At 51.1% G+C, this 25,831-nt stretch overlaps 2 protein-coding genes across 3 annotated transcripts in view; one reads left to right on the top strand and one right to left on the bottom strand.

Moving 5' to 3' along the window:
• Positions 1 to 2,264: 2,264 nt before the first annotated feature.
• On the top strand, positions 2,265 to 25,208 carry FZD9 (frizzled class receptor 9). 2 transcript variants are annotated; one of them, XM_064729232.1, is made up of 2 exons: positions 2,265 to 4,248; positions 25,190 to 25,208. In XM_064729232.1, the coding sequence occupies exon 1, from the start codon at positions 2,452 to 2,454 to the stop codon at positions 4,204 to 4,206; it is 1,755 nt and encodes a 584-aa protein (XP_064585302.1). In that variant the 5' UTR covers positions 2,265 to 2,451; the 3' UTR covers positions 4,207 to 4,248; positions 25,190 to 25,208. The 2 variants fall into 2 exon arrangements, with proteins under 2 accessions (XP_064585302.1, XP_064585301.1); XM_064729231.1 differs by lacking the exon at positions 25,190 to 25,208 and adding an exon at positions 8,537 to 8,660.
• BAZ1B (bromodomain adjacent to zinc finger domain 1B) overlaps positions 9,857 to 25,831 on the bottom strand; it is a 39,744-nt gene continuing 23,769 nt past the window's right edge. The window contains exons 11-19 of the mRNA XM_064729230.1: positions 24,280 to 24,378; positions 23,694 to 23,871; positions 23,058 to 23,243; positions 18,802 to 18,949; positions 17,153 to 17,300; positions 14,856 to 14,974; positions 12,519 to 12,667; positions 10,761 to 10,864; positions 9,857 to 10,223 (exon numbers count right to left, since the gene is read on the bottom strand). Of these exons, the coding sequence (XP_064585300.1) occupies positions 9,857 to 10,223; positions 10,761 to 10,864; positions 12,519 to 12,667; positions 14,856 to 14,974; positions 17,153 to 17,300; positions 18,802 to 18,949; positions 23,058 to 23,243; positions 23,694 to 23,871; positions 24,280 to 24,378 (1,498 nt within the window). The remainder of the gene's footprint in view (positions 10,224 to 10,760; positions 10,865 to 12,518; positions 12,668 to 14,855; positions 14,975 to 17,152; positions 17,301 to 18,801; positions 18,950 to 23,057; positions 23,244 to 23,693; positions 23,872 to 24,279; positions 24,379 to 25,831) is intronic.

Below are 25,831 nucleotides of genomic sequence, written 5' to 3'. Positions count from 1 at the left end.
GTGCCCACCGCCCATCCAGGACCTCACTGGGCAGCCAGGGCTGGGTCAGAGACATTTCAGGCTTTCCAGGTGATGCTTCCCAGCTTTCCTTCGCAATCAATTCCTTGAAGGAAAGCCTTAATGGCCACAGTTACGTCTGGGGCCTCCTGGAGTGATGGCAGTGACTGCCTTGGGTCCCTCAGCTCACACAGGACACGTGCCCTGGGTCTGGGGGTTGGAGAGATGAAGGACCCAGGGAAAGGTCCCAGCACAATACACATGCCACCTCCATCCCCATCACTTTGCTTCTCAGCTATGTGTGACAATTTGTCCCCAGAGCTGCACCACAGCACAAACTAGCCCCAAACAACCATTTGTTAGAGTATGTGGCCCTAACCCACACCATGAAGTCCCCTGAAGCTTTGTGTCACTAGGCACACAGGACAGTGATTTCTGAAACACCCCAGAGCTGGTGGCCAAGGTGAGAAACATCCCAACATCCCAAATAATCCCAAATATCCCCCAGTAGTCCTATTCACAGGGCTCTGGAGCCCATTGTGCAGACACCCCATGTTAGAGGGAAACTCCGGGGTGACGCCTTATCTCGTGCTCTGTTACATGGTTGATAAGCAGCTCCCATGGAATTTCCCTATAGTGCCGGACCCAGGATGTTTGGATCCTGCACAGTGGGTGTCAGTGATTAGGAGCCGCGCTGACAGGTTGTTATGCTGTTACTAAAGAAATCGCAGGGCTGTGGGAATGCCTAGGAATGGCTGGATGCCCGGACCCCCTGGCACCAGCCAGGCACTGGATGCCAGGATGTCCTCCAGGACACTGCAGGGACCCTGCTGGAATCACCCCAGGGTGGACAAGCTGCTCCAAAAGGGATGCTGGAGATGGCACAGAGCAACCCGGGCTGACCTGAGATCAGCAGCTCGTAGGAGTGGGGGCTGCTGATTGCACCTTGTGATGGTGGCCCGGGCAGCACAGCCTGTCCGCAGGGTGCTGCCACCCCCGGAGTGTAACGTCTCCCTGTGCCTTGGGTGTAATTGGTCACCCTATGAGTGGGACATTGGACTTTGGGGTCTGGCAGCCCCGGCTTGACCACCCTGACTTGTGTCACCTCCCAGGAGCTGCCCTGGCCTCATAGTGACATTGCTGTCCCCTGCCCTGAATTGTTGTTCAGCCAGAGACACGGCTTTCCTGGCCTGTGCTGTGGGCACTGGAGCTGAGCCATTTCCTGGAGTCTCCACTGTCTTACCCGGTGCTCAGTCCCAGGGGCACCATGTGCCACGCGCTGTGAGTTCTCCAGTTCTCAGCAGTGGTACCAAAGCTGCAGTCTGTGTTCCCAAACTGAGGGATGTGCCCCTGTGGGGAGAGGATCCCTCCCTCAGGGACAACAAGCCCTGGGGTGTGCCCAGGTGTGCTCAGCCGCGCACGCACACCCTGCTGGCACACGGGGTCCTGGCAGCACTCGGTGGGTCTGGGCAGCCGTGAGGTCTTGTGTGATCCTGTGCCCAGGTGTATGTGTGCATACATGTGCCAGTGCACACCTCTGTGGGGGCCTGGCTGGCAGTGTGTGGATGTGCACGAGTGTCTGTCTGAGAGTATACGGGCACGTGTATGTTAGTGTATGTGTATGCTTTTATGGGTGTATGAGTGTGTGCCTGTGTGTGTGCATGTGTTAGCCTGTTTGTGCTTGTCTAGGTGTGCGTGGGCATGTGCATGTGAGTGTATGCGTGTGTACACATGGACATGCACACGGTATGGGCACGTTTGTTAATGCATGTGTGCGTGTGCACATTAGTGTGTAGCTATGTCTGTGTGTGTTAGTGCATGTTAACGTGTGCATGTGTGTCTGTTTTAGTATGTGATAATGTGTGTGGGCCTGTGCACGTTAGGGTGTGCACATGCGTGTGGAAGATGTGTGGAAGGGTGTGCATGTCTGTGAGTGTGCACGTTACCTGTGTGTGCGCACAGGGACACCTGCCCATTAGTGCGTGCGAGAGCGCGCACGTGTGTATCTGTGTATCGACAGCTGTGTAAATGTTCTGTTTGTGCACACGTGTTTGCGTGTGCGTGTCCCTCAGTGCGCTGTGTGACTGCGTCTCCCCCTCCCGCGCGTCCCCAGCGCCGGGGAGCTCCCGGGCTGCGCGCGGGCCTCGCTGCCAGTTCCCGCCATGGGTCCCGCCCCCCGCCCCGCCCCGTCCAGTCCGGCCCCCTCCAGGACACGCCCGGCGGGGCGGGGCGGGAGCGTTCGTCGGTGCTGCCGGTGTCGGCGGGCGCGGGGCGGCGCGGGGCGCTCGGCGGGGCCGCCGCCGCATGGCGCGGGCCGGGGCCGGGGCCGGGGCCGGGGGCTACCCCGGCGCGGCGCCTCCAGCACCGCAGCGATCGGCCCCGTGGCGGCGGGGGCAGCGTGGCCGGGCGATGGCGGAGCTGTAGCAGCCGCGGGGCCGGTGCGGGCGGCGGGCGATGGCGGCGGCACGACTGCGGGTGGCCCTCTGGGTGCTGTGGCATTTTGGAGTGGGCGGTCGCGGGTTGGAGCTGGCGGGACTGGAGGGCCCGCGGGGGCGCGCGGCGCGGTGCCAGCCTGTGGACATCCCGATGTGCCGGGGGATCGGGTACAACCTGACCCGCATGCCCAACCTGCTGGGGCACGAGAGCCAGCGGGAGGCCGCCCTGAAACTGCACGAATTCGCCCCGCTGGTGGAGTACGGCTGCCACGTTCACCTGCGCTTCTTCCTCTGCTCCCTCTACGCACCCATGTGCACCGATCAGGTGAGCGCCAGCATCCCTGCCTGCCGCCCCATGTGTGAGCAGGCCCGCCACAAGTGTGTCCCCATCATGGAACAGTTCAATTTCGGCTGGCCTGAGTCACTTGACTGTGGCAGGTTGCCCACCAAGAATGACCCCAATGCCCTCTGCATGGAGGCCCCTGAAAATGCCTCAGCTGCTGAGCCGCACAAGGGACAGGGGATGCTGCCTGTGGCCCCCCGGCCCTGGCCACCTGGTACCGCTACTGAGGGACGGGGACCCAATGGGCTGGGAGCTTGCGACAATCCTGAGAAGTTCCAGTACGTGGAGAAGAGCCTCTCGTGTGCACCCAGGTGCTCCCCCGGGGTGGATGTGTACTGGTCCCGGGAGGACAAGGACTTCGCCTTCATTTGGATGGCTGTCTGGTCCACCCTCTGCTTTGTCTCCACTGCCTTCACCGTCCTTACTTTTCTGCTTGACCCCCATCGCTTCCAGTATCCTGAGAGGCCCATCATTTTCCTCTCCATGTGCTACAACGTCTACTCTGTGGCCTTCATCATCCGCTCTGTGGCTGGAGCTGAGAACATTGCCTGTGACCGGGAGAACGGTGAGCTCTACATCATACAGGAGGGGCTGGAGAGCACAGGCTGCACCATTGTCTTCCTCATCCTCTACTATTTCGGCATGGCTAGCTCTCTCTGGTGGGTTGTGCTCACTCTCACCTGGTTCCTGGCTGCTGGGAAGAAGTGGGGACATGAGGCCATCGAGGCCCACAGCAGCTACTTCCACATGGCTGCCTGGGGCATCCCAGCCATGAAGACCATTGTCATCCTCACCATGCGGAAGGTGGCAGGGGATGAGCTCACGGGGCTGTGCTATGTGGGGAGCATGGACGTCAGTGCCCTGACTGGCTTTGTCCTCATCCCCCTCTCCTGCTACCTGGTCATTGGCACCTCCTTCATCCTCACTGGCTTCGTTGCCTTATTCCACATCCGGAAGATCATGAAGACGGGTGGCACCAACACAGAGAAGCTGGAGAAGCTGATGGTGAAGATTGGGGTCTTCTCCATCCTCTACACTGTCCCGGCCACCTGTGTCATTGTCTGCTACTTCTACGAGCGCCTGAATGTGGATTACTGGATGCTGCGGGCACTGGAGCATGGCTGCCTACGCCTGCCTGGCCGCCGTGCCACCGACTGCTCCCTTGAGGCCTCGGTGCCCACTGTGGCTGTCTTCATGCTAAAGATTTTCATGTCACTGGTGGTGGGCATCACCAGCGGGGTGTGGGTGTGGAGCTCTAAAACGCTGCAGACCTGGCAGAGCCTGTGCAACAGGCGGCTGGGCATGAGGACGCGGAGCAAGCCCTGCAGTGGGGTCAGCTGTGGTGGGGGACACTGCCACTACAAAGCCCCTACAGTCATGCTGCACATGACCAAGACAGACCCGTACCTGGACAACCCGACTCACGTCTAGAGACGGGGGCTGCCCCCCACACTGGAAGAAGTGGCCTCACGGGTAAGGGGCAAGGGCAAGGGCGGAGTGCAGCAGGAGGGACACTCCCAGGTTTAGGGGGGCAAGGTTGCAGGATCCCCCAGCACCACTCACTGACAAGTAGCCGCTTTTTCCTAGAGGATGTTTTGTTGTCGCTGTTGCCAAATCCAGTGACTCCTTATAACGCTTTCTTTGGGGGATGGTGGGGAAGGGACAGGGAGAGGAATAATCCATCCATGTTTATTTAATTCTGTAATTTATTTTAAATTTTTTTTGATCATTAGCTGCAAGGAATGGAAAAAACAATAAACCCTGGATGTGTTATTTGATCCAAGCTTGGTGCTGTTTGCAGGGATTCCAGGGGATCAAGAGCTCCCCCATGGGACCCTACCCCAGTCTGGGGTCTTTCATGTCGGGCCAGGCCATGCCACCACAGGGGTGCCTCTGTTGCTGGCAAGAGTGTGGTACCAGCAGGTACCACCATCCAGTTCCCCTTCGTGGCTTCCCTGGGGCCGGTTCTGCCCCCTGGCAAGGAGGAGAAGGAAGAGGAGGAGGGTTTTCCTATGCGATGACACGAATCATCTTTTCCACTCAGTGCTCTGAAGGTGATTAGTGTCAGTGCCATTGGCTGCCAGAGCCTCAGTGCCAGGCTGAGGAGCTTTGAGGGGGCAGGCCGGGAGCCAGGGAGATGGGCTGGGGACACAGGAACTTGGGGCAGAGAGGGCTCAGCTTTGATGTCTCCCCACAGAAGCCTGAGGTGCGGGTAATGGAAACTTCTGGGCAGCTTTATTTATCTCCCGCTCTGGTTACAATCCCAGCTCGCCTTCCCCATTGTCCGCAGGGAAATTCAAGCTTCAGCTGGTGCTGGTGAAGCTGGCAGGAGGAGCCAGGGCTGTTGGGCACAGGGTGGGCAGGAGTGTGCCTCTGCAGGGGCTCAGAGTGAGGGAAGTGCCTACCCCCCTGAGACATTCTGAAGGGCTGGCAGGGGTCAGCTTTTTCTCTCTAGGGGTTTGATGGGGCTGTTTTGCCTGGCTGTCCCCAGGGATGTGCCAGGGGTTCCCAGTGCTAGGGAAGAGAAGTGGGCAGGGGGCTGTGGCAGGGGCATAGGCAGCACAGCGCCTGTGGCAAGCAGGATCTGTAGGGGCAACACAGCTCTAGTGATGCTTAGATTTGTCCATCATCTAATTAGCCAGCCTGCAGGCTGGGCAGATCTGGACTCCAGGGAGGGTCAACTCTTGTCCAGGGAGCAACAATCCAGCAATGGACCCTCTCTCCAGCACTCAACCTGGCACCCACTGCTCACCCCAACAGCCCTTGGTCCCCATTTGTTGAAGCCTTCCCAGTTCAGACTATCAAACTGTGGCTGGAGGACTGGGGCAAGACTCCCCACTACGGCTGGTGTGGGGGGCAAGGGCTGGGGTTGGGATCCCTCGCTCACCATCGAGTTGTGCCAGGGCTTTGTGCTCCTGTGATGCTGGGATTGGTGAAGAGCCTTTAATCTGTTCCTTGCCACCCCTGGGATGCCAGGAAGGCAGGAGAAGTTGGGGCACAGAGCTGAGAAAAGCTTTTTCCTCCCCCAGGAGCTGGTGTGGTGGACAAGGTGTGAAGGAGCCCCCAGTGCCCATGTGGTGTCGCTGGGGGGACACTGAGGGTCTCTCAACAGATTTGGGTACCCCTGGCTGTGATGGTGGGCATCCAGCCCCTTCCCCAGGCTGGTGGTGATGATGGTACTAGGGCAAGGACCCTACCTGGCCCCAGCACTGGTGGGCTGCAGCCTCTGGAGCTCCCTTGGTTGCCACAGGAAAGTTTGTTTTGGGCAAAGGGCCATGACCTGGGGCAGGAGAGTCAATATTGGCTGTGGGACAGGCTCCAAAGTCCAGCTGGGGAGCTGGGCATGGCTCTAGGCAGGGGCTGCCTGGGAAGGGGACACAGAGCCATGTGTTCTCCCTGTGTTCTGCCCTGGGTGCTAAGCCCAGAGCCAGTTGGGTTCACCTTGTGCGCCAGGCATGCAGCCCAGTGCTGGTGCCCGGCTGGCGGCACCCCTGGGGACAGGCTGCCCTTGAGCACCTGGCGCTTGCCAAGGAGCGGCTGCCTCTGGAGTGCTCACCCAGATAAGCCGTCTCAATGGGTTCTTGCTATCAGGCCCCAGAGGGGCCGCCGGCACCCACCACTACCTGCTATCAGCCCCAGCAGCCCAGCTGGCTCCACTGGAAGTTGCCAGTCTCAAGAGCTGAGCATGGCCAGGACACAGCTCCACAGAGCCTGTTGCAAAGCGGAGCTGTCACATGGAAGGACTGGTCCAGGGACACTGCTGGCTCCTAGTCACAGCCTCTTTCAACCCTGTGCTCTGGGGCTCAGGCTCTCTCTGTACACCCCCACCCAAACTCATCCCTGCATCCCATCTCCACCCTCCTCAGACCAGCCCCAAGGACACCAAACATCTGCTCCAATAAACCCCCAACAAGCAACAAGTAGGGGTCAGCAGTGCCTAGGCCCCACAGGGCAGTGCCTGGCCTAGGATGGCTGTGGAGGGCGAGGTAGGGATGCCAGCTGGGTGAGGAACAGGGCCAGGACATCCTGATGTCCCTGAGGTCTGGTCCAGCTCAGCATGGAGAAGTGGAGTCTTATCACTCCTGGCATAACTGAGCTATGGAGTTTATCCAACCTCACATGGATGGACACTCCCTCCAAGTTTGAGTAGCAAAAGAAAAGCCACTGTTCTCTGGGAATTTGCTAAAACCCCCATTACCCAGAATATTAATTAATGATTGAGAATTAAACCATGAGAAAACCCATGGGGCCAAACCCATTTTCCCAAGGCCACATTGGAACTCCAGCAATCATAGGAGCCCCCGGGGGTTTGTTGCAGGCAGCAGGTGCAGCAGGGCTGATGATGGTGATAGCAGGGCTCCGGCTGCCTGCCAAGCCCCCACATTGCCCTGCCAGGTGTGAGGACAGCTATTTATAGCCCTGCACAGGACACTGATGCCATGGAGGGGCTGCTATAAAAAACAAGTCTCCAGAAAGGTCTTGGAGCAGATGCTGCTGCAAGATCTCCACACTGAGGCCTGGAAATATCCCAGCTGGAGTTACTCAGATTCACCCAGGTCCTGTTGCATGGCCAGCAAGCCAAACCATCCCCCTTGGAGAGAGGAGGGTTTTCCAGGGAAAACAGCATCAGCCCATTGCTGAGAGCCTTCAAGCCCTCAAATCCATCAGGATTTCCCTGCCCAGCATTATGGGGCCTGGCTGGAACACTCCCAGCACAGATCTGGAGTGAGGAGCAGGATGAAGACACCCAGGAACCCTCGTCCCAGCAGAAATAAGCAAAGCTTCAGCCAAACCCTTTGTCACAGCTGTGGTCATGAGCATTGGCATGTCACTGCTCTAGCTGCCCTTGGAGCTCCAAGTGTCCCTGCTGGGCTGCTGGAAATCAGGATGGGGGCCTGGGACACAGCAGCAATAATTCTTAGTGCAAGCATGGCTCAGGTTGCATAACACACTCCAACACAAGGGAAGAGGCTTTGGGGGTAGCCAGGCCACGCTAGTGCAAAAGAGCAGAGACATCCCAGCTCCCCATCACCTGGAGGAAGTCCCTCCAGGGGTGCCCAGTGCCACCCCAAACGGAACAGGAGGACAAGTGTCACACACTAGCACCCTGCAGGGGACAAGGAACAAGGACTGCTCCCTACTCCAGGGGCAGGCAGAGCATAGCTCTGTTCCTTGTCTTCGGGGAGGGTGACAATACACCAGCACCATCCCGGAAGCTGATCTGATCCTGACTCACCATTCCTTTATGCCATAGCTCCATTTGTGCTCCAGAGATGTCTGGTGGTAGCTCTAGGAAGGCAGACGAGAGCCATATCAGACAATCCCACATCAACACAGGGACCAACAAAGAACTCACACAAGCCATGTTTACAAACACAAGTACATAATGTTTATTCTTAAGTTTCCAATTTATTACAAGTACAGCCCTTTGCAGAAACCCCCTCCCCCCAAATGACACTGATTTTTAAGAAAACGTGCAGTTCCAAAGGTTCTACTATGTAGGACCTGCAGGAAATGATCTCTAGGAAACAGGACAAAACAGCCTCTGAAGGGATGTGCGAGATACAAATGTCAGTGCTATTCTGTGGGGCAGGGAAGTGAGGCTGAGGAGAGGGAAGGGCCTGGAAACTTGCCTCATCTGCAGTCATTGACAGTCCAGAACTTAAAACAAGTACCTGTTATAAAAAAACCCCAAACCTAAAACATTTGCAAAACTAGGCTGAAATTTGTAACTGATTATTCTTTTCTTCTCAAATCCCAGGAGCTACAACAGCTGCTTCTGCTCTTCTGTTGCAAAACCAGCACCAAACAGCCCCATGGCCCATTTATTCCACATCAAACCATTCTGGGATAAGAAGTTCAAGCACTGATTGTATGATCCAAACCTGTCATGATGGAGGGGAAGAGAGAATGAGAAAACAAACCCTTTTCTTAAGGAAAAGTCAGCATCTGGGGCAGCAGGAGCTGGAGCTGGGCCATGGCACAGGAACAAAGGTGTTACTATGAAATGTTGTGAGTGTGGCTGAGAGAGACTAGGATCTCTCTCTCCCCCCGCAAAGTCCCCTGATGTAACTCCTGCTACTGGTAGGAAAATGAGTTTTAAAGAAGGGGGAAATATAAAGCAAACACGATTTTATATAAACTGTACATGTGCCAAAGCAAGACAAGGGTATCTTACAGGTGTTCTTTGTACAAGATCACAGCTAGAAACAAAGCCACTTTCAACTAAAATATTAATTTAAAAAGTTACACAGCACATTTCTGCTTCTCCCCTGGCCTTGGAGCTCTCCTTGGGCTGTGTAGACACCCACACTCTCCAGTTTGCTGCTGGCACTCCACAGGGCTGCATGACAGCATGCATGTCCAGGGGAGCAGGGAGCCTCCTCTTGGCATGTACAGGTGGGGAGCTGAGCTTAGAGCTCTCCTTGGACTGAGACCTTCAAGGATTGCTCCCCAAGGAGAGGGGAAAGCAGGAGCACCTTGGAGCAGTGGTGTTGGGATGCTGGTGAAAGCCAGACCGCGGTACACCTAAGTGCTTGCTCGCGCCACACAGCCTGGAACCGAGGCTCAGAATTAACACCATATAAATATATACATGCAAGCCTGAGTAGCCCATTGGCCTGATGGCCCCCAGTCGTTCTGTGGAGCAACACTATCCTCCCCCTGCACCAGTTGGAGGCTGGTGTGCTCACATGACTGGCAGCAAACTGCCCCACTGCGCTCTAGCTGCTTGCAAAGGCAAGGAAGCAATTCGTTCCAGGAAACTGACGGTGCCTGAACTGGAGCATGCTGGTGTTCTTCTGCCCAGCCAAGCTTGGCCTGGCCCTCCCACCTTCCCCTCCCTGGCAGGACAGACTCATGAAGAGCTTTGTAGATTTTGAGGAAGCATTAAGTCATTGCCACTCAATGGATGACTTGAGGAAATTGCAGAAAAATTAAAACTAGGATGGGCCCAAGGGAAGGCTGGATTAATAGAGAAGTGCCTGCTGCTCCTCAACTCCCTCCAGACAACCCATCTGACTGCCTGGCAGCACCACAAGGCCTGCTCCAGTTCTGGCTCTTCCCCTAGCCTCCCCATCCCTCACTTCTTCCTTTTCCGCCCCCGGGAATGTTCAAGGGGCTCTGACTCACTGTCCCCTTCCTGCTCCTCCAGTCCCTGGCACCTAGCAGAGAGCTTCTTGCGTTTCCTGCGTGCATATGTGTGGCCTGGCAGGTGTTTGTGCACCATGTCAATCAAACACTGCTCTGTCTTCTCCAGGCAGGACAGTACGTGACTCCCATTCTGGTTGTAGCGCTCAGCATTGGAGAACACCTGCTTCATGTCGGAGAGGAACTCCTGCACAGAGCGGTAACTGCCACAAGAGCACTTGCTCTGCATAGTCTGGAAGTCCATGGGGTTGCTGATGACCTCAAAGTAGTCTTCAGCTTCCTCTGTGGTCACTGGCTCCCTGCCAAAAGAAGGGCCACAGCAATAGAAAGGGAATGCTAACCCCGGCACCACTGCAGAGAAGTGGGGTCCTGCCACCTCTTTGCCCCTGTGGCACCCCTGACCTGCAGTCCCACGGTGATGCAACAAGCCCAAGCAATACCACTACAGTGTTACAGATACATCAGCCCTATGGCACGAGAATGGGAAGCACAGGAGCCCAGGAAGCTGGTTCAGGCATGAGGAGAAGGTCCATGAGGGAAGCTTCCCTCAGTCACAGCACCTCAGTGCTCCAAAAATCCTGGGGGCAGTAGAGAACACCTACCTCCTGCATTAGCCCCTTGCCTGCCACCTCAGAAGGGCACCATGTCTTCAGTCCAGCAGAAGACTGAGAACATGGTGGTTTCTTCTGGAGCAGCTTCTTCCCAGATATGTCTTGCTTTTGGAGCCCTAAGTTTCTCAAGTGGATCTTGCAGGACTGCACCACAGCCAGCCCACATCCCCACACAGCCTGTGGCCAGTCCTGCCCACAGAGGAGGAAGACGCCACTTGCTCTCACCTGAAGGGCCAGCTGAAGCGGTATTTGATCAGCTTGCTGAGGATTTCCTCACACTTCTGCAGCTCAAGGTTCTGGCGACGCGCTGTCCTCTTTGTCTGAAGGACCTGCCCACACAAAGGGTGTTGGTAAAAGGAGGGAACTGCTACAGGCTTTGGAGTTCAGCTAACAGCCCTGAGGCCGAAGGAGCTAATTCTTAGCACAGCCAGGACACTTCTTCCCTCTCAACATGGCGAGGGGCTGGCACTGGCTCCCCAGAGAAGCTGCGGCTGCCCCATCCCTGCAAGTGTTCAATGACAGGTTGGAAAGGGCTTGGAGCAACCTGGTCTAATGGAAAGTGTCCCAGTGCATGGCAGAGGGGTTGGAATGCGATGCATTTAGGACCCCTTCCAAGCCAGGCCATTCTGTGATTATGACATGTGGCAGCCGCTTGGGTTCAGGACAGCAGCTTCATTCAGGAGCTTGGTGGGAACAGCTCACAAACTGCCCAGCTCTCCTCTGGTAGCAGGTGGCTTTTTCAAAATAAGTTCAAAGACAATATGGCCATAACAAGTAGCCAAAAAATAAATGCCAGCATATGAAGAATGTGAATTCCCTCTCCCTGCCTTCTCTTGAGCTTGTGGGAGGAAGAACCCGAGGCAGATGGAGAAGCACTTGTGCTGCTGTTCTGTCCTGGCAGAGCTGACTGTGCCATTTCAAATCCCAGGAGCAGCTGGTGCCCTGAGCACTGTCATCCCTGTGCAGGCTCAGCACAAGGCCACTCATGTGCCCAGGGACCCAGAACAGGTCACATCCAGCATGGGGACATCCCCATAGCTTCCAGAGCTCAGCTTGTGGTACATCACTGCTGAGGAAAACACTGAATGACAGGAAGGCTCCACAGCACAGGGTACTCGCTATTCTGACCCAGCTCTAGTCTCTTCCCAGGACAAGTGATAGATCATGACAAAGTCCTCTTCTCTGAGCCAGTGTGCTGTTCCAGTAAGATTTTCCCCACTGGAATATCCCTCTGTGCTGGCTGTGGCTGTCTATGCTGGGCTTGCTTGCCCTCCAGTGAATAACACAGACCACAAGCACAGTCCCCCAGACCTCACATAAGCAGCAGTGAGTCGACAGTCAATGAGCAAGGAGAGTGACAGGACTCACCAGCACCACTAGTGCTGGTCACGGGACAGATGGCAGATCTGCAGGGCGTTGTGACGTGGCTGTGGGGCTGGAGTATCCTCACGTATCCTCTACAGCATGTGGCTCCCCAGAGACAGTCACTGCAGCTCCCCCCACCCAGCACGCACAGACTGCTCTGTGCAGGAGCCTATGGTTTTATTCTTTAAATATCAAATGAAACCTAAACCAGCCAAATTATGTCCTGGAAGTTGGGGAGTGATCATACAGACAACAACTGTCATAAAATGGCCAGGGCTAGGGAGCAAGGGTCTAGCATTGCTGGCATTCTCTGGCCATCCAGGACCCCCTCAGTTCCCCCACCTCTCTGCAGAGACATATGGATACTATTTAAAAACCTTTAACAAGCTGCAGGCTGCCTGCTGCTCCAGGGGACAATGTGTGAAAGCGGCTGGGGAGGGATGCCTGACATATCTGTGCTCTGTCTGCAGCAGGCCCTTAAGGATATGTTTCCTTTGTTAACCCAGCCCAACCCGGGCTTCAGGGTATTTTACTGTGAGGGGATGGGAGGAAGCCTGCCACCTGTTTGGTTTATAACTCACGATGTGAGTGGTCTCCAGGAAGAAATTTGGCTCTTACCAGCTCATCGATGTCTGCACCGTTGACAGGCGCCATGCGCTGCCGGGGTCCCCGCACAGAGTGCAATGTCTGCTTCTTCCTCTGGTGCCTTCCCTGCCTCAAGGAGTACATGGAGCCCTGCTTGCCCTGGGCTGCCTTCCTGGGCCTCACTGAAACAGATAAGCCATGGGCTTAGAGGCCGGAGTGCATCTGGGAGGAGACACCACCCTTTGCTTCCCACACTAGGCTGAGCCTCACTCAGGCTGGTGACCCCAGGGACCACCCAGCCTCATCTTAGCTACACTCTCACACCTTCTAGGGAGGGCATCTGTGGGTCATCACCACCTGCCTGAAGAGGCCATGGCTGGCAACAGCCTGGTGCTAAAAAGGTACTCACACACAGCAGATCCTCAAGCTCCAAGGGAAACCTGGGAGCTCCTGGATCATCCACTGCAGGTCACAGCAAACCTCTCTGCCTGCAGCACCAAGAGACCCCAACACATCAAGGCTTGAGGGAAAGACAGGAAAGCAATGCAAGGACAGACAGCTGTCTCAAAACTGCAACACACCCTCTGAAAGCACTGGGAGCAGAAATCGGGAGTTTCCTCAGTTGCCTACTGCCCCTTTGCTCCTCACAGTTTTGGGGATGGGTGCTTTTCTAAGTGGCCCACATAGTGGGATAAGTCCCCTGAGAAGGGAACTGTGTGCAGAGGAGGTGTCAAATTACTGCAGCTGGGAGCTGCTCCATGTGCTGCAAGTGGGAAACAATGGGATTTTACTCCCCAAGACTTGGGGTTGCCACATTACCTCCTAGAGAAATGCACTTGCCTGTGTGAGTCTGCCTCTCAGAGCTCCCCACTGGTGGCAATGTAAGCATGTTGACGCACTCCCTTGTCTTATATTTCTCCCATGACCCTCTGTATGAGGAGAATGTGTTTGCCTTCCCAAGTCCAAGCCCTTCCACCTGATCCCAAGTCCTTGAGCTGTATCCAGCACACTGGATACCTCAGCTGCAGCCTCTGATCCAGCCCTGTCCCATAAATCATCATGCTGGGCATGTGGCGAGGCTGCAGGGCGTCCACCTGCTGTCACTCTCCTTGTGTGTCAAGTGTGCAGCACGTGCTAAATGTCTGACAATCCAACATTCTAGGTTAGATCCCTCAGGATAAACGCCATAAGGATCAATGTGATTTTTCTATTCAAACAAAAGTTTTCCATGGTGACCTTTCCATCTTAATGCTCTCTAAAGCCAGGGGTTGCATTTAGCACTTTATTTTTAGTGACCGTAACCCTCTTTTGCCATTGTTTGGAAAGCTTGGCTCAGCTCCTGCCTTGGCCATGCAACATAGGCTAAACACACTCCAAGTGTGGACATGGATACACCGCAGGACAACAAGCAGTGCGCACAGCCGTGGAATCAGTGAGCCTCCCTGAAACCAGAATAAAGTAAGGGAATCAAGACTCAGGCCTGGATGGAAACCCTCAAAAGAACATGGGATAATCCTCTGAGTCCCAGCCTTTGCATTCCATCTGCCCTGTTTAAGACAACCTGTATTAAATGTTATGTCAGTCAAGGACAGTTTGACAGAAAGCAAATGCTGGCAGTGTGTCATTCCCAGACTGAACTTTTCAGTGCAGCAAGTTGCCCAACTGAGACTGAATCAAACTCCCCTAAAACCAAAGTGGATACACATACTAAATATGTTTAGGTGAAGAAGCAGACATTGAAGAATCTAGAAAACAGTCTTTTATTCCTCCCAGCTGCCCCAGGAGCATCCCAACTGGTCTCTGTAGGCAATCAAAGGGTGCTAGTGGTCCAGGCCACACTACACCAGAAGCACTGTGCCTTCTAACTGGAATCAAGAGAGGAAGTGCTAGTCCTCCTATTTCAAAATGCCTCCTTGCGAAATCACTAGAAGTCCTGCACTCAAGGGGTTATGAACTGGTGGGAAAAAGAAAAGAAAGGAGAGGGGGCTCTGGTGAGAGCTCCCATAAGCAATTAAACAGCTTCCAGTGTACAACAAATCCAGTAGGCGCAGAGACTGACAAGCCCACTGCTCTCCAGGCCCTGCTGACCTTCCCAGCCCACTGCAGTCTCTACTGACCCCTCTCAGCCCTCAGAACAGCAGTGTCCCCAGGGAGTGACTGGGCAGTGAGCAGTTTCAATCTTTGCTAGTGCTGACCCCATCACAAATGGCCAAGGGTTTACTCCAGCACAGCCACAGCCTTTCCCTGTGACATCTCCCAGGCCTATACCTGGTCTGCATGAGGAAAAATCACAAAGAGGATCAGTATTTCACATACTGAAGGCAGGAGGGTTACTATTTCTGTTACTTCCCTACATGGTCAAAGCCTTACATTTTAGTCCAGCAACTTCATAGTCTTCTTCCTCCTCTTCTTCCTCCTCAGCATCTGGTTCATCAGAAGCTTCCTCACCTTCTTCACCTTCATCTTCACCAGAATCCTCTGCATAGTTCCTAGAACAAGGCAGGTGTATATGTTTGTGGTACAAGAGCCTGAGCATCAGAGCATCAGTGGCCCCAGGGGCCTGGTACTGTTTGGACTGTACAACAAACACCAGGCTCAGCCAAAAGCAGCTTGCTGTATTCTAGAATATCAAGTTATAGCTATAGCTCAAAGGGCACTTCCTCAACTAAAAATCTGAAAGGACTGAAAATTCCCAAGAGCTGAATCATGGTATTTTTTGGTATTCTAGGCACCATGACCATGGGGCACGGGATTATAAGACTCTGACTGCTGTGTAATACTCCTCCCTGAGAGGATGATTTGCTATTTGCCCAGGTCTCCAGACCAGGCCTAAAGAATTTCAAGAGAGGCTCTTTTTCCTGCTGGAATATTTTCCATATACTTAAGGAAATAGATTGGTTTCCTTACACCATGGGAAACAATTTGGTGAACTGAACGTCAGGCTCCTCAAGTGCTAAAAAGTCAGAAGCCACACAGACTCCCTGCCCAGCACATTCTGGCTTCTCATCTGTGTCTGTTCAATCACTCATAGAAAGGTTTGGGTTAGAAGGGCCCTTAAAGCTCAACTTGCTTCAGTCCTCCTGCCACAGGCAGGGAACACTTCAGCACTTCAGACACTTGGAGCAGGTTACTTAAAGCTCCATCACTTCCAGAGATGGGCAGTCACAGCTTCTTTGGGCAATCTGTGCCAGGGCTTCATCACCCTCAAAGGGAAGAAGATCTTCCCAATCAATATCCAATTTAACCCTGCCTTCTGTCAAGGGACAATGTCAAGGAAGTCATTCCCCCCTGTAAACAGTCTCTCTCCATCTTTTTTGCATGCTCCCTTCAGGTATTAAAAGACTGCACCCCAAAGCCTTTGCTTTTCTAGGCTGAACAATCCAAACTTTCTCAGCCTTGCCTAATTGCAGAGATGATATCCCTCATATCAACTAGGTAGCCTCCTTTGGACTTGCTCCAACAGGCTGAAGTCCTTCCTGTGTTGGGGATCCCAGAAGTAGAAGGAGCACTGCTGGTGGGATCTCATTCGGACCATTAAAAACCAAAACACCCAAACAAAAGGGAACACAGGCAAAGCTACTGTAGGAGTCTAAATCCCCTGGAGAAAGAGGATCTTGAGCAATAAAAGGAATAAAACTTCCAAAGCACAGAGGGGGAAGAATCTGCCAAGCTGACATTCTTTTCCTATCTCAGCTAAGAAGACAAGAGCAGAAAGCAGAAAACAGGTGTTCTCCACCTGATGGGTCTGGGTCAGGAGCTGAGCAGCTTGCAGGTGACTCAGCCACATCAAAGTAACTATGAACTCAGGCCACAAGAGTTGCTTTTAAGCCCTGTCATTTCTGTACAAGCCTGATGAACTCTTAAAATGCTGTCCAGAGAGTAAGTAATACTTTTAAGGCCATATACCACCACCTGCACAGTACTGGCTGGCACACCTCTATTGTGCTGCTCCTCTGTCAGGGAGGATCTGCTCTCTGCTTCTGCATCAGGTGCCAGTTTACAGCCTCATCTCACTGATACACGGAGAGATGTAGCACGGTTACCACCAGCAAATGACTCTCACTGTAAAATGCTTAACTTCCAGCTTGCAACTCAAAAAACCAATCTAACCCCGTGCTGTCAGAAGGCAGCAACTCATATTTGCCACACCTCCTCAAATCACATTCCCTTTGTCACATTATAAGATGGTCCTGTTTTGATGAGGTTATGAGGTACAGAAAACCATTAGCTTGGCACTTTGACTTGTCATAGCAGAGTAGGGATTGAGCTGCAGCCTGGAGTAATGCCTGCTCTAGCTTAAAAGAACACTGCAGTAACCCAGCCCAGGGACCCACAGAATTGCAGCCACCAGCTACATGAAGAAATAGCCCAACCACATGCTCAAAGGAAACAACAACTCTTAGTGTAACTAATTTTGGTGGGTGTTTTGCCTATGTTTTCATTTCCAAACCCAAATTATTTATTAAAACTCATGAACTTGTAATGCATCAGTACAACATGTGTGCTAAACTTACATCCTGAAACTGCTTTTCTTCTGTTTCAGTGCTGCTTTAACTGGGTGATTTCAAACTTTCTAAAGTGGCTTTGCTCCAGGCTGGTTTGGGTCTTGTGAAAAGAGGCCCAGGATGGTGCTGTTGAGAAGGCTATGGGCAGGAAGGGTCACTCACCTGCTTCGTGAACTGCGCCGGGCTGTCGAAGGCTGGCACGCTGGGCACTGCCATTCCCCGTCTGGGATCTCATAGAGTGCCGGCCGCAGGCAGAACAGGTGGAAGGCCTTGTTACACTCATCACACAGGATCAGCTTGTCATCCTCACCTAGCAAAGTGCAGCTCACTTGTAACAAGGCCACAGCCTCAGTCAACCCGAGAGCTAGAAGCTGCTGCAGTGCTGGATGGCAGGATTAAGCAAGAGAAAGATGCAGAGTCCCCTGTGAGGGCAGGGACCCTTTCTCTGATGACCTTCCTTGGGGATCCTTCTTTCTGTCCCACCACTGTATTTATGAACAGCAGCAGTTAAAAACAAACAAAACCAATGCAAAATCCCTCGCCCTGCAAAGATTTCACTCAAGGCAAAGACAGAAATCTGCCAAAGAGGTTCCACTCAGACAAACATGGGGAAAGTGTGCGGCAATCAGGGCTCTAGAGCTGTAAGCTAAAAATGGAGCTATTCTTGTTCTATGTTCAGTCTGGTTAACCTACATGGTATCTTCTTTCCACTCAGGGTGACAAGGCTACACTGAAAATCAGTATGCAGCAGTAGTCTCTTTGTGCCTCCCACTGATGAAGGGAAACAGGGAAATAATCCTGAGCCAGCTTTCCTTTACAGAAGTGGAAAAGTGTAAAGGGCTTGCCAGCTTGTCTTCCTCTAACATCTCAGTTCTTAGCTTCTGTGAAACTATTGTGTTAGTCTCAATTGAGCCCCCCCCCCTTACTTTTGCCTAGAAACTCCTCTGAACAGAAGGTAGGGTAGTTTTGGCACTGGTTTGGCAAACCCCTGAGGCTCTGCAGTGAAGGCAGATTTTGCACCAGTTCAGCCCTTACTTCTCTAAAGGGATGGATGGCTAGCCTTGTGGTAAACAAAAGGTGCCCAGCAGTCCCCCGAGCTCTGCCTGCCCTCATTTTCTGCTACAGTTTCAGCAAATATAAAAGTGATGAGGCAGAATGTACCACCAAGCTCTTTCCTCCAGGCTGCCATCCAACAGGAGAGGTTATGGCAGAACAAATACCAGCAATCAATCTCTGCTGACACCCCTTCTACCTCGCCCCCCATCCGGAGGACTCTAAAGTCCTTCATTCTACAGTGCATGCAGAGAAAGTATCCCCTCATCACCTGTTCGGTGACTTCCCCAGCTCATTGAGCAGAGTTCTGCTCCCACTCTGGCATCAGAGCAGCAATATCCCACCTCGCTTTCCCCATAATAACCTTCCCAACCCCTCCCCTTGCTCGCTCCTTCTCTAAAAGACAGGATTAACTGACAAGGCTCAGAGATATAAAGACCATTCAAAAAATGAAACTAGGAAATGGACAGTTGCACAAATATTCGCAGAAGGATTTGTAGATGACTTTCGTACAAGTACCCTAAATATCCAGGGGATAGCAGCTCTGCAATACTGGGTACATAAGAATGGTTTACTAAAGTCAGGGTCAAATGTTTTTGAGATATCAATGCTGCTGACTGTAAATCCTGACATTCAGAACTTAAAATACAGCCATAGTCAGAGTGATGGTCTACAAGGGACACATCACCTAAGCACAGCAGAGAGTGACAGCGTCCAATTGCTGCACAAGCAGGAATTCTGTGGGCAGGAATGCGTACCTTTCTTGCGACACACTTTGCATCTGGCATTCTCTGCTGACATATCCCACTTGATACAGGCATCCAGCATCCCCAGCAGTACATGCATACGGGAGAAGGTCTGGGCCTCACGGATTGCTGTCTTCCATTTCTCCATGGCTGAAGCAACCTGAAGACAGACCTAACATCTTACAACAATGCACAGACACAGATCCCTTCAGTCTAAAGATGTTTTTATATCCTTAGCTGGGAACCTTCATAACCAAAGCTCAACTCTGATATTTCTTTCCTTCTGTGTTATCTCAGCAGTTCTGGTTGTGGTTTATCCATATCCAGTCATCCAGGATCAGACAGTTTGCTCCTAACAGTCAACTGCTTTGCATTTCACAGTCAGGTTGAATCAATCTATGTGAACTCCACTAAGTTCTTGCTCTGAAAATCTAACCCAAATAATCAGCAGGCTAAGAAAATAAAAGGCAGAAATCTAGCACTGTAAAATGTGGGAGGAAAACTGTGGAACAGCTGGCAATCACAGTGGAAGGAGGGCTGAAGTGACCCGTGCTGCCCTCCAGTGGGAACCACAGAGGCACCTGGGACCGCAGCAACACCCATGCGGTCCCTGAGCTGCTCAGGTGGCAGAGGGAACCCAGTGCCACCAGCTACAGTCACACTGCACAGGCATTTGGACAGCCAAATATGAAACCAGCTGCTTCCCTGACACACTATGGCCTCAGTTCATCTGAAATCCCAGAAACTGGTGATGAGGATGACAGCATCAAAACCAAGCCTCGCACCATGGCAGCTGCCAGGGTCAGCACAGAGCAAGGCCAATGGGAAACCACACACCCAGCTCAGGAGGTTTGGAAATACCATTTTGATAAATCTGAAATGCAGCAGGACAGAAGTTATTCAGAGCCATGTCCCTCTCCAATGGTAATCTTGTGCTCTACAACAGTAAGGTGATGGCCCAGACATGACAGGGACATAACAGGCATTTAGTTTATGTTCTTCTACCCCAGGAGAATGAAAGAACAAACAGCGAAGTGTCAGATGGGGAAATCTAAACTCTGCAGCTGACAGCAATTTGGGAGCCAAACAAAACCTTGGAGTTTTGCAGAGTTGCACATTCTCCTCTGACTGAATTTGAGGAAGCACAGCATATATTAGATGCTTGGAAAAACACACAAACTGCTCTGAAATGCCAACATCCCTACTGCTGTTGCTGGTGTGGATTCTGGAGAATCACTGGAGACAAATGTAAAGCTGCTGAGCCCACTGGGGAAGCTACACAGCTCTGTGCTCTTTCTTTGCAGAACATTGTTGAGGTGTTTTGCATACGGTATAATTGATTTTCCAAGGAACTGTTCCATGGGTTTTGCTGTTAACATGCTGGGCCAAGAGAAATCTGCAAAAGCTGTTGGCAAGCTTTGCTGAGATGTTCCTCCCCAGGTCTGTGGAATTTAACAAATTTCTAGCCTTGCCTCCCAAGCATCAGGAGACTGTGGCATTTGAGCAGCACCAGTACCAAGGGAGTTCCAGCTGCCAGCAAGGCAAAATGGGAGACTGGAGGAAGTTACTTAAATCCCCTCCTTACTGGATAGGAGCAAAAAAAAAAAAAACAGGAGCAGGCAAAAAAAAAACAACCAAAAAACAAAAAGCAACTCCCAGAATAAAAGTACAAGTCCTCAGTCACATGTCAACCTCAGAGTGACAGAAAACACCTTCTTTGGTAAAGGCAGACAAGCCTCCGGATACAAAGGCTCTCACCTGGCACTTTAAGTTGAAACCCCTTGGAACAGGTAAAACTGGAATTGCTTGGTTGTGAAGCTGTTCTTTGAGGGATTGTCTGCAGGTGCAGACTGACTCTCCCCTTGCACAGACTACTGAACACGGGTCACAGTGGTGGTAACCCACCCATATTCTTCACTCTGCTCATGCTGTAGTGATGCAATGTCATGCTGCAAAGAAGTCCTGTTCTGGGACAGTCCAGCATGCTACTGCCACTAAAAATGGGGATATTTTCATCAACAGAGACACCAGCCCGATTTTTAGGAGCAGCCACAAAAGCCAGGTCTCACTGCAATTCTTTGCCACTCAGCAGTGTGAGCTTCAGCAATGCAGCTGAGCCAGCAGGAACTCTTAATACAGACAATTATGTCAGCAAACAGGTGCCTGTTAAGCCATAACTTGTTTCTCACAGGGAAAATGAGACATACCCATACCACAAAGTTGCAATTCTTCCTCTAAAGTCTGGAAGTACATTGAGTGTGTTTCCCAGTGTGGCTATGCTGTATTTTACCTCCTGTGTGCTCTCAGTGCAGTTCTGGCTCAAAAGGCTTCATAATTCCTAGCCTATGCAGAAGATTTTTCTTCAGAACAGTCGGCCTGGCAGTCAGGGACTTTCCTCAGATAACTGTATTTAAGAAGAAGGCTGCTCTTTCAAGGTCATCTGTAAAGGCTTTCTGCTTTGGCAAAAAGAAAGCTTATTCCAGATAAACTGAGGTTAAAAAGAATTGCCAACTCAAAGCAACAAACACCCCCAAAAATGTTGAACATTGCTTATACCACCACAAAGGTCTAGAAAAGCCTGAACGAGATAGTAAGCACTGCACTGCATAAAAAAGATGCTCCAGAGATTGGCATGACACTAAAGCCAGTGCTTGTGAGGGGGGAGATCTGCACAATCACATACTGGGACTGTGTTGTAGTAAATCTGATGCTACCATGAGTATGCCCTACAGGTACAGCCCTCGGGGTTACAGCCCTAAGGCAAACTGGAGTAAGGCACAATATGTGCTGCTGTAGAAACAGGAAATGTGCTGATCCTAGTCCTTTCTGCCTCAGACCTCACCGATTTTACAGCACTCCATTTTGCTGTGAGCTTTCAGGAGACAGCATCCTCCCATTACTCTTCCACTCAGGATGGAAGATTTAAAATTAGCAAAGTTTAAATACTTCAGGACAACTGAGGATTGTGAAAATTTCTAGCACCTATCCAAATTATCCTGCTAACACAGAATAGCACAGCTTAGCAAAGACCTGATGTTCAAACAAGCATTCAGCATATAGTGACAGGAGCTTTAAAAAAAGCCCCACAGATCCACAGCAAAAAACCTACCTCTAGCCTCAGTCACAGATTCCCAAAAAGGTTTGTGTTGGAAGGGACTTGAAAGCTCATCTCGTTTCAACCTTCCCTGCCATAGGCAAAGATACCTACTACTAGATTAGGTTGCTTCAAGCCCCATCCAACCTGGCCTGGAACACTTCCAGGGATGGGGCAGTCACAGCTTCTCTGGGCAACCAGTTCCAGGGCCTCACCACTCTTACAGGAAATAATTTCTTCCCAATATTTACTCTCACCCCACTCTCTATCAGTGTGAAGTCATTTCCCCTTGTCCTGTCACTACATGCTCTTGTAAATTAGTCTCTCTCCACCCTTCTTGCCTGCTCCCTGCAGGTAAACACAGGTGAAGAAATATAATTTGGTTTTTAAGTTGGGACTTTCAAGTACTTCTGCTGGTCCAATTCTGATATTGTTGCCTCTGCTGAAGTCAGTGATCAGCCAGGGCAGAGCTGAGGACAGTGGGGAATGTCTTGTCACAGGGCATTAACGTCCTGTTCAACTAAGTATACAGAAACCACCCCTGAACTCTAGTACCTCTGCTGCACCAGTGTGAAACACTGGTGCAGCATAAGTGCCTGCAGTACTCTTCCCAACCCTCTGCAGCTCCTCTCTATCCCTTTTATGAGGAGGGATACATATTTAGATCCACAATACTGCTTTTCTCCTGGAGGCTTGCTTGCCCAGACATCTCCTCAAGTGCTCCCACACATCCAACAACTTTTTCATCTCCCTTTGCCTAATGTGGTATTTACCTGAATCTCATCCCCTTAAAGTCACCAGAACCCAAACATCTCTCTCCTCTTTGTGGACCAAAGCACCATCAGTCCTCTCTGGCAGATACAACTCCTATTAAGTTCTCTGAAAATGTTCTATAATATACTTTTATTTAAGCAGAATTGTATGGAAGGAACTTGACCCATTTCCTATTCACAGAGAGAAAAACAGGCATCTCCTCACTATTAGTTTTACTTTCCCCATACATTTACTCCTCAAAATAAACAGGCAACACCTGGCCCCATAAACACCAAATACACTCAACTTCAAATCTGAAATGGGAGGAAGTTGCTCAAGATTTAGTACCTCATGAAACGGACTGCTACTGCTCAAAGAATTCTACTGCAAGACCGAAACACAGCCCTGAGGTGAACAATACCTTGGCTTCTTCTGCCATTTTCTTGTCTTCATCTATCTCGTCCGCCCTGGCAATGAAATCCTCTCCTTGGTGTTTCCTTCTCTTCTGCTTAGGGGCCATGAAACCTTGCAGAAACTTCTTAACAACACCAGCCTGGAGCGCAATCACACACTCTCCAAAATCCTTTAGGCTCTCCAGTGAGTACACCTGTTGGAAGAGCACAGGACCCCATAACAGCTGGATATTACTCTCTCTGCTGCTCGAAGTGCATCTGCAAATGGATGCCCGTGGTACCTAATGCAGTGTGGTTACCTCCCACACCTGGGGGTTATGGAACCAGCATACTGCTGCTGTCTCAACAAGACATGCTGGCTTTGATACAGAAGATAAAAATCAGCTATGGAGCTCTGCTCCATAAAGAAGCCTGTCATGAGAATATGGAAACAGGACAATTGAACAGGACACTCAGCTCCAACATTATGACCTGCCTACACCTCAAGCCATCAGCTATGAAATCTTGAAATAATTGTTTAAAGGACAAATGAGAAAACTGATTTCCTGCTCCTCTTGTCTGAGGAGAACAAAAGACCAAAGACCTTCCACAGAAAGTATCACCTCACACACTTGTCTTGTTCAGTACTTTGCCTGTTCACTCACTTTTGCTTCATATTCTGGTGTCACATCAACATATCCCAGGCCTCCCTTCTGCAGCCGCGTTGCAACCTCAATTAGATCACTCCGGAGGTAGTTCAGCAGTTCCTGGTTGCCATCACAAGATTTGAGGCCCAAGTTCTGTTTCCGAGCCAAATGGATGGAATGTGTGATGTCCTGATACCTGGAAAATCAAACACAACCTTTGAGTACAGGCAGAGCACTGCCCTGGGAGCAGAGCAGACTCTGGGACAATGGTCTTCAGTGAGAGCTATGAGCTCCACCAGTGCAGAACGTTCTTTGAAAGACACATGAAAGCACATGGCAAATCTGGTTCAGAGCAACCAGCACTGCCTTTGTTCTTGGTTTCAAGGAGGAATTTAAAGACTGGCAGAAATTCCTCACTGCTCAAGAGTGTTATTTATCAAGAATCTGCCCAAAAAACCCAGCAACTGCTCTACCTCAATGTCCTCCCCTCTTCAGCACAAGAATAATCAAAGCCCAGCCTGAGATGCTGCCCTAGGAATGGCAAGGATTGCTGTGCCAAGGACTTGGAGAAGGCACACATAAGAAAAACAAAGAGTAGGCTCACTTTTTCTCCAAGCGCTCCTTGAGCTGGCTCTCCCTTACTCCTTGGGGGTGCAGGCAATCCAGCAGTTCATCCAAATCCTTCTGACTGTCACAGAGAAACCTGAAAGAAAAAAATGCACCTAGACCACTACCCTAGACCACCTAGGGTATCTCTATGATGATACAATTTCTTCTTCTAAATAGCTCCCAAGGATCAGCAGGTAGGGATAAGAGGTAACCTATATCCTGAGGCCATGGAGCAAGGTGAAACATTCCAGGAATACTGGTAGAAGAATTCTGACTCAGGTTGGCTTTGTTTCAAGGTCCCAAAATGTAGTCAATGCCAGAGTAAGAAAAACAGAATCAAACACAAAACTGGTTTATAGATGTATTTTCCCCATTAAGTTTATTAAAACATTGACATTTGAATTTAGTTGTCTATCCCAGGGATTCCATTCACTACTCTGTAGTTAAGTGATCTGAATGTTGTGTTAGATGTACTAGAAAAGACTAACATACTATGCACTGACAGCATGGCAATTTAATACTATTTTCTTTCATGAAACAGAAATCCCCAGATTAAAAAGGAGATGTGCTGGCTGATACCACAACTTCTGCTGCTGGAGATGTGTGCCTTGCAGGCTCTGTCTCTGCAAGTGCATAAGTCCTCCTCTCTAAGCTTGCCCAAACAAGAAAGCTCAAGTGCAGAATCTGAAAACCATACTGATCAGCTTGAAACCTTCTTGCTCAGGAATCCTTGAAGACAGCAATGGCCATCAGCAGTTAGCCCAATCTAAAAGAAGAACTACTTTTACAGATTTCTCTAAATCAAGATATTCTTAAATTCCAAAATACAATCATGTTTGCAGGCTGGGTTGTACATTTAAATGAGATTCCGACCTTTCCTTCTTTTCTTTCCAATTCTATTCTAGGAAACCATGGAGACTCCTCATGTGATGAGATGTGGACTCAACTCAAACTTCAGAGGTCATTACAGAAAATATGACTAATTCCCTACCTTCTATAAGAGGACTGCTCATCAGAAGAGGGAAGACAGGAAAGAGGAGAATCAACCTCATTTGGAAACAACTGCAAAGGACCACTCTGTAATCCTTACCAGAAGATTCCAGATCTAATCTTTCTTCTTGGGCATGAGCTCAGATGAGTCAAGCAACAACTAGAGAAAGATATCACTGTGGCTCTTCTTGGAATACCAGTCTCCACAATGCTAATTTTTCTGGCAGAAATACTTACTAAACACCATATCGGAAAGTATTTCATAATTCTATGTATGGTCCTACTAGGGTAATAGCCTCACAATTTGCATTCAGCTAGGAAATTCATTACTCTAATAGAACATAGGACTGATTGCTCAACAATGGAAGCAGGACATCTTCAAGTCAGTCACTTAAGTACATCTGACCCCGTGGAGCATCCTCACTCTGTACCCTGAGATTAAAACCTTTGGGCACCATACTCTCTGCACCTCTCCCTGAAGAACAGGACAGAGCCGCTTCAGATATCCTTCACCTACTAGAATCTGTCACCACTGGGGAATGGCATAATCCAGACAC

This window comes from Zonotrichia leucophrys, chromosome 19 (genome assembly GCF_028769735.1).
Source record: "Zonotrichia leucophrys gambelii isolate GWCS_2022_RI chromosome 19, RI_Zleu_2.0, whole genome shotgun sequence".
Taxonomy (NCBI): domain Eukaryota; kingdom Metazoa; phylum Chordata; class Aves; order Passeriformes; family Passerellidae; genus Zonotrichia; species Zonotrichia leucophrys.
This window is presented reverse-complemented; position numbering and strand designations above follow the sequence as displayed.

Coding starts and splice junctions, on each gene's coding strand:
- FZD9 (XM_064729232.1), top strand. CDS start 2,452: ATGGCGGCGGCACGACTGCGGGTGGCCCTCTGGGTGCTGTGGCATTTT.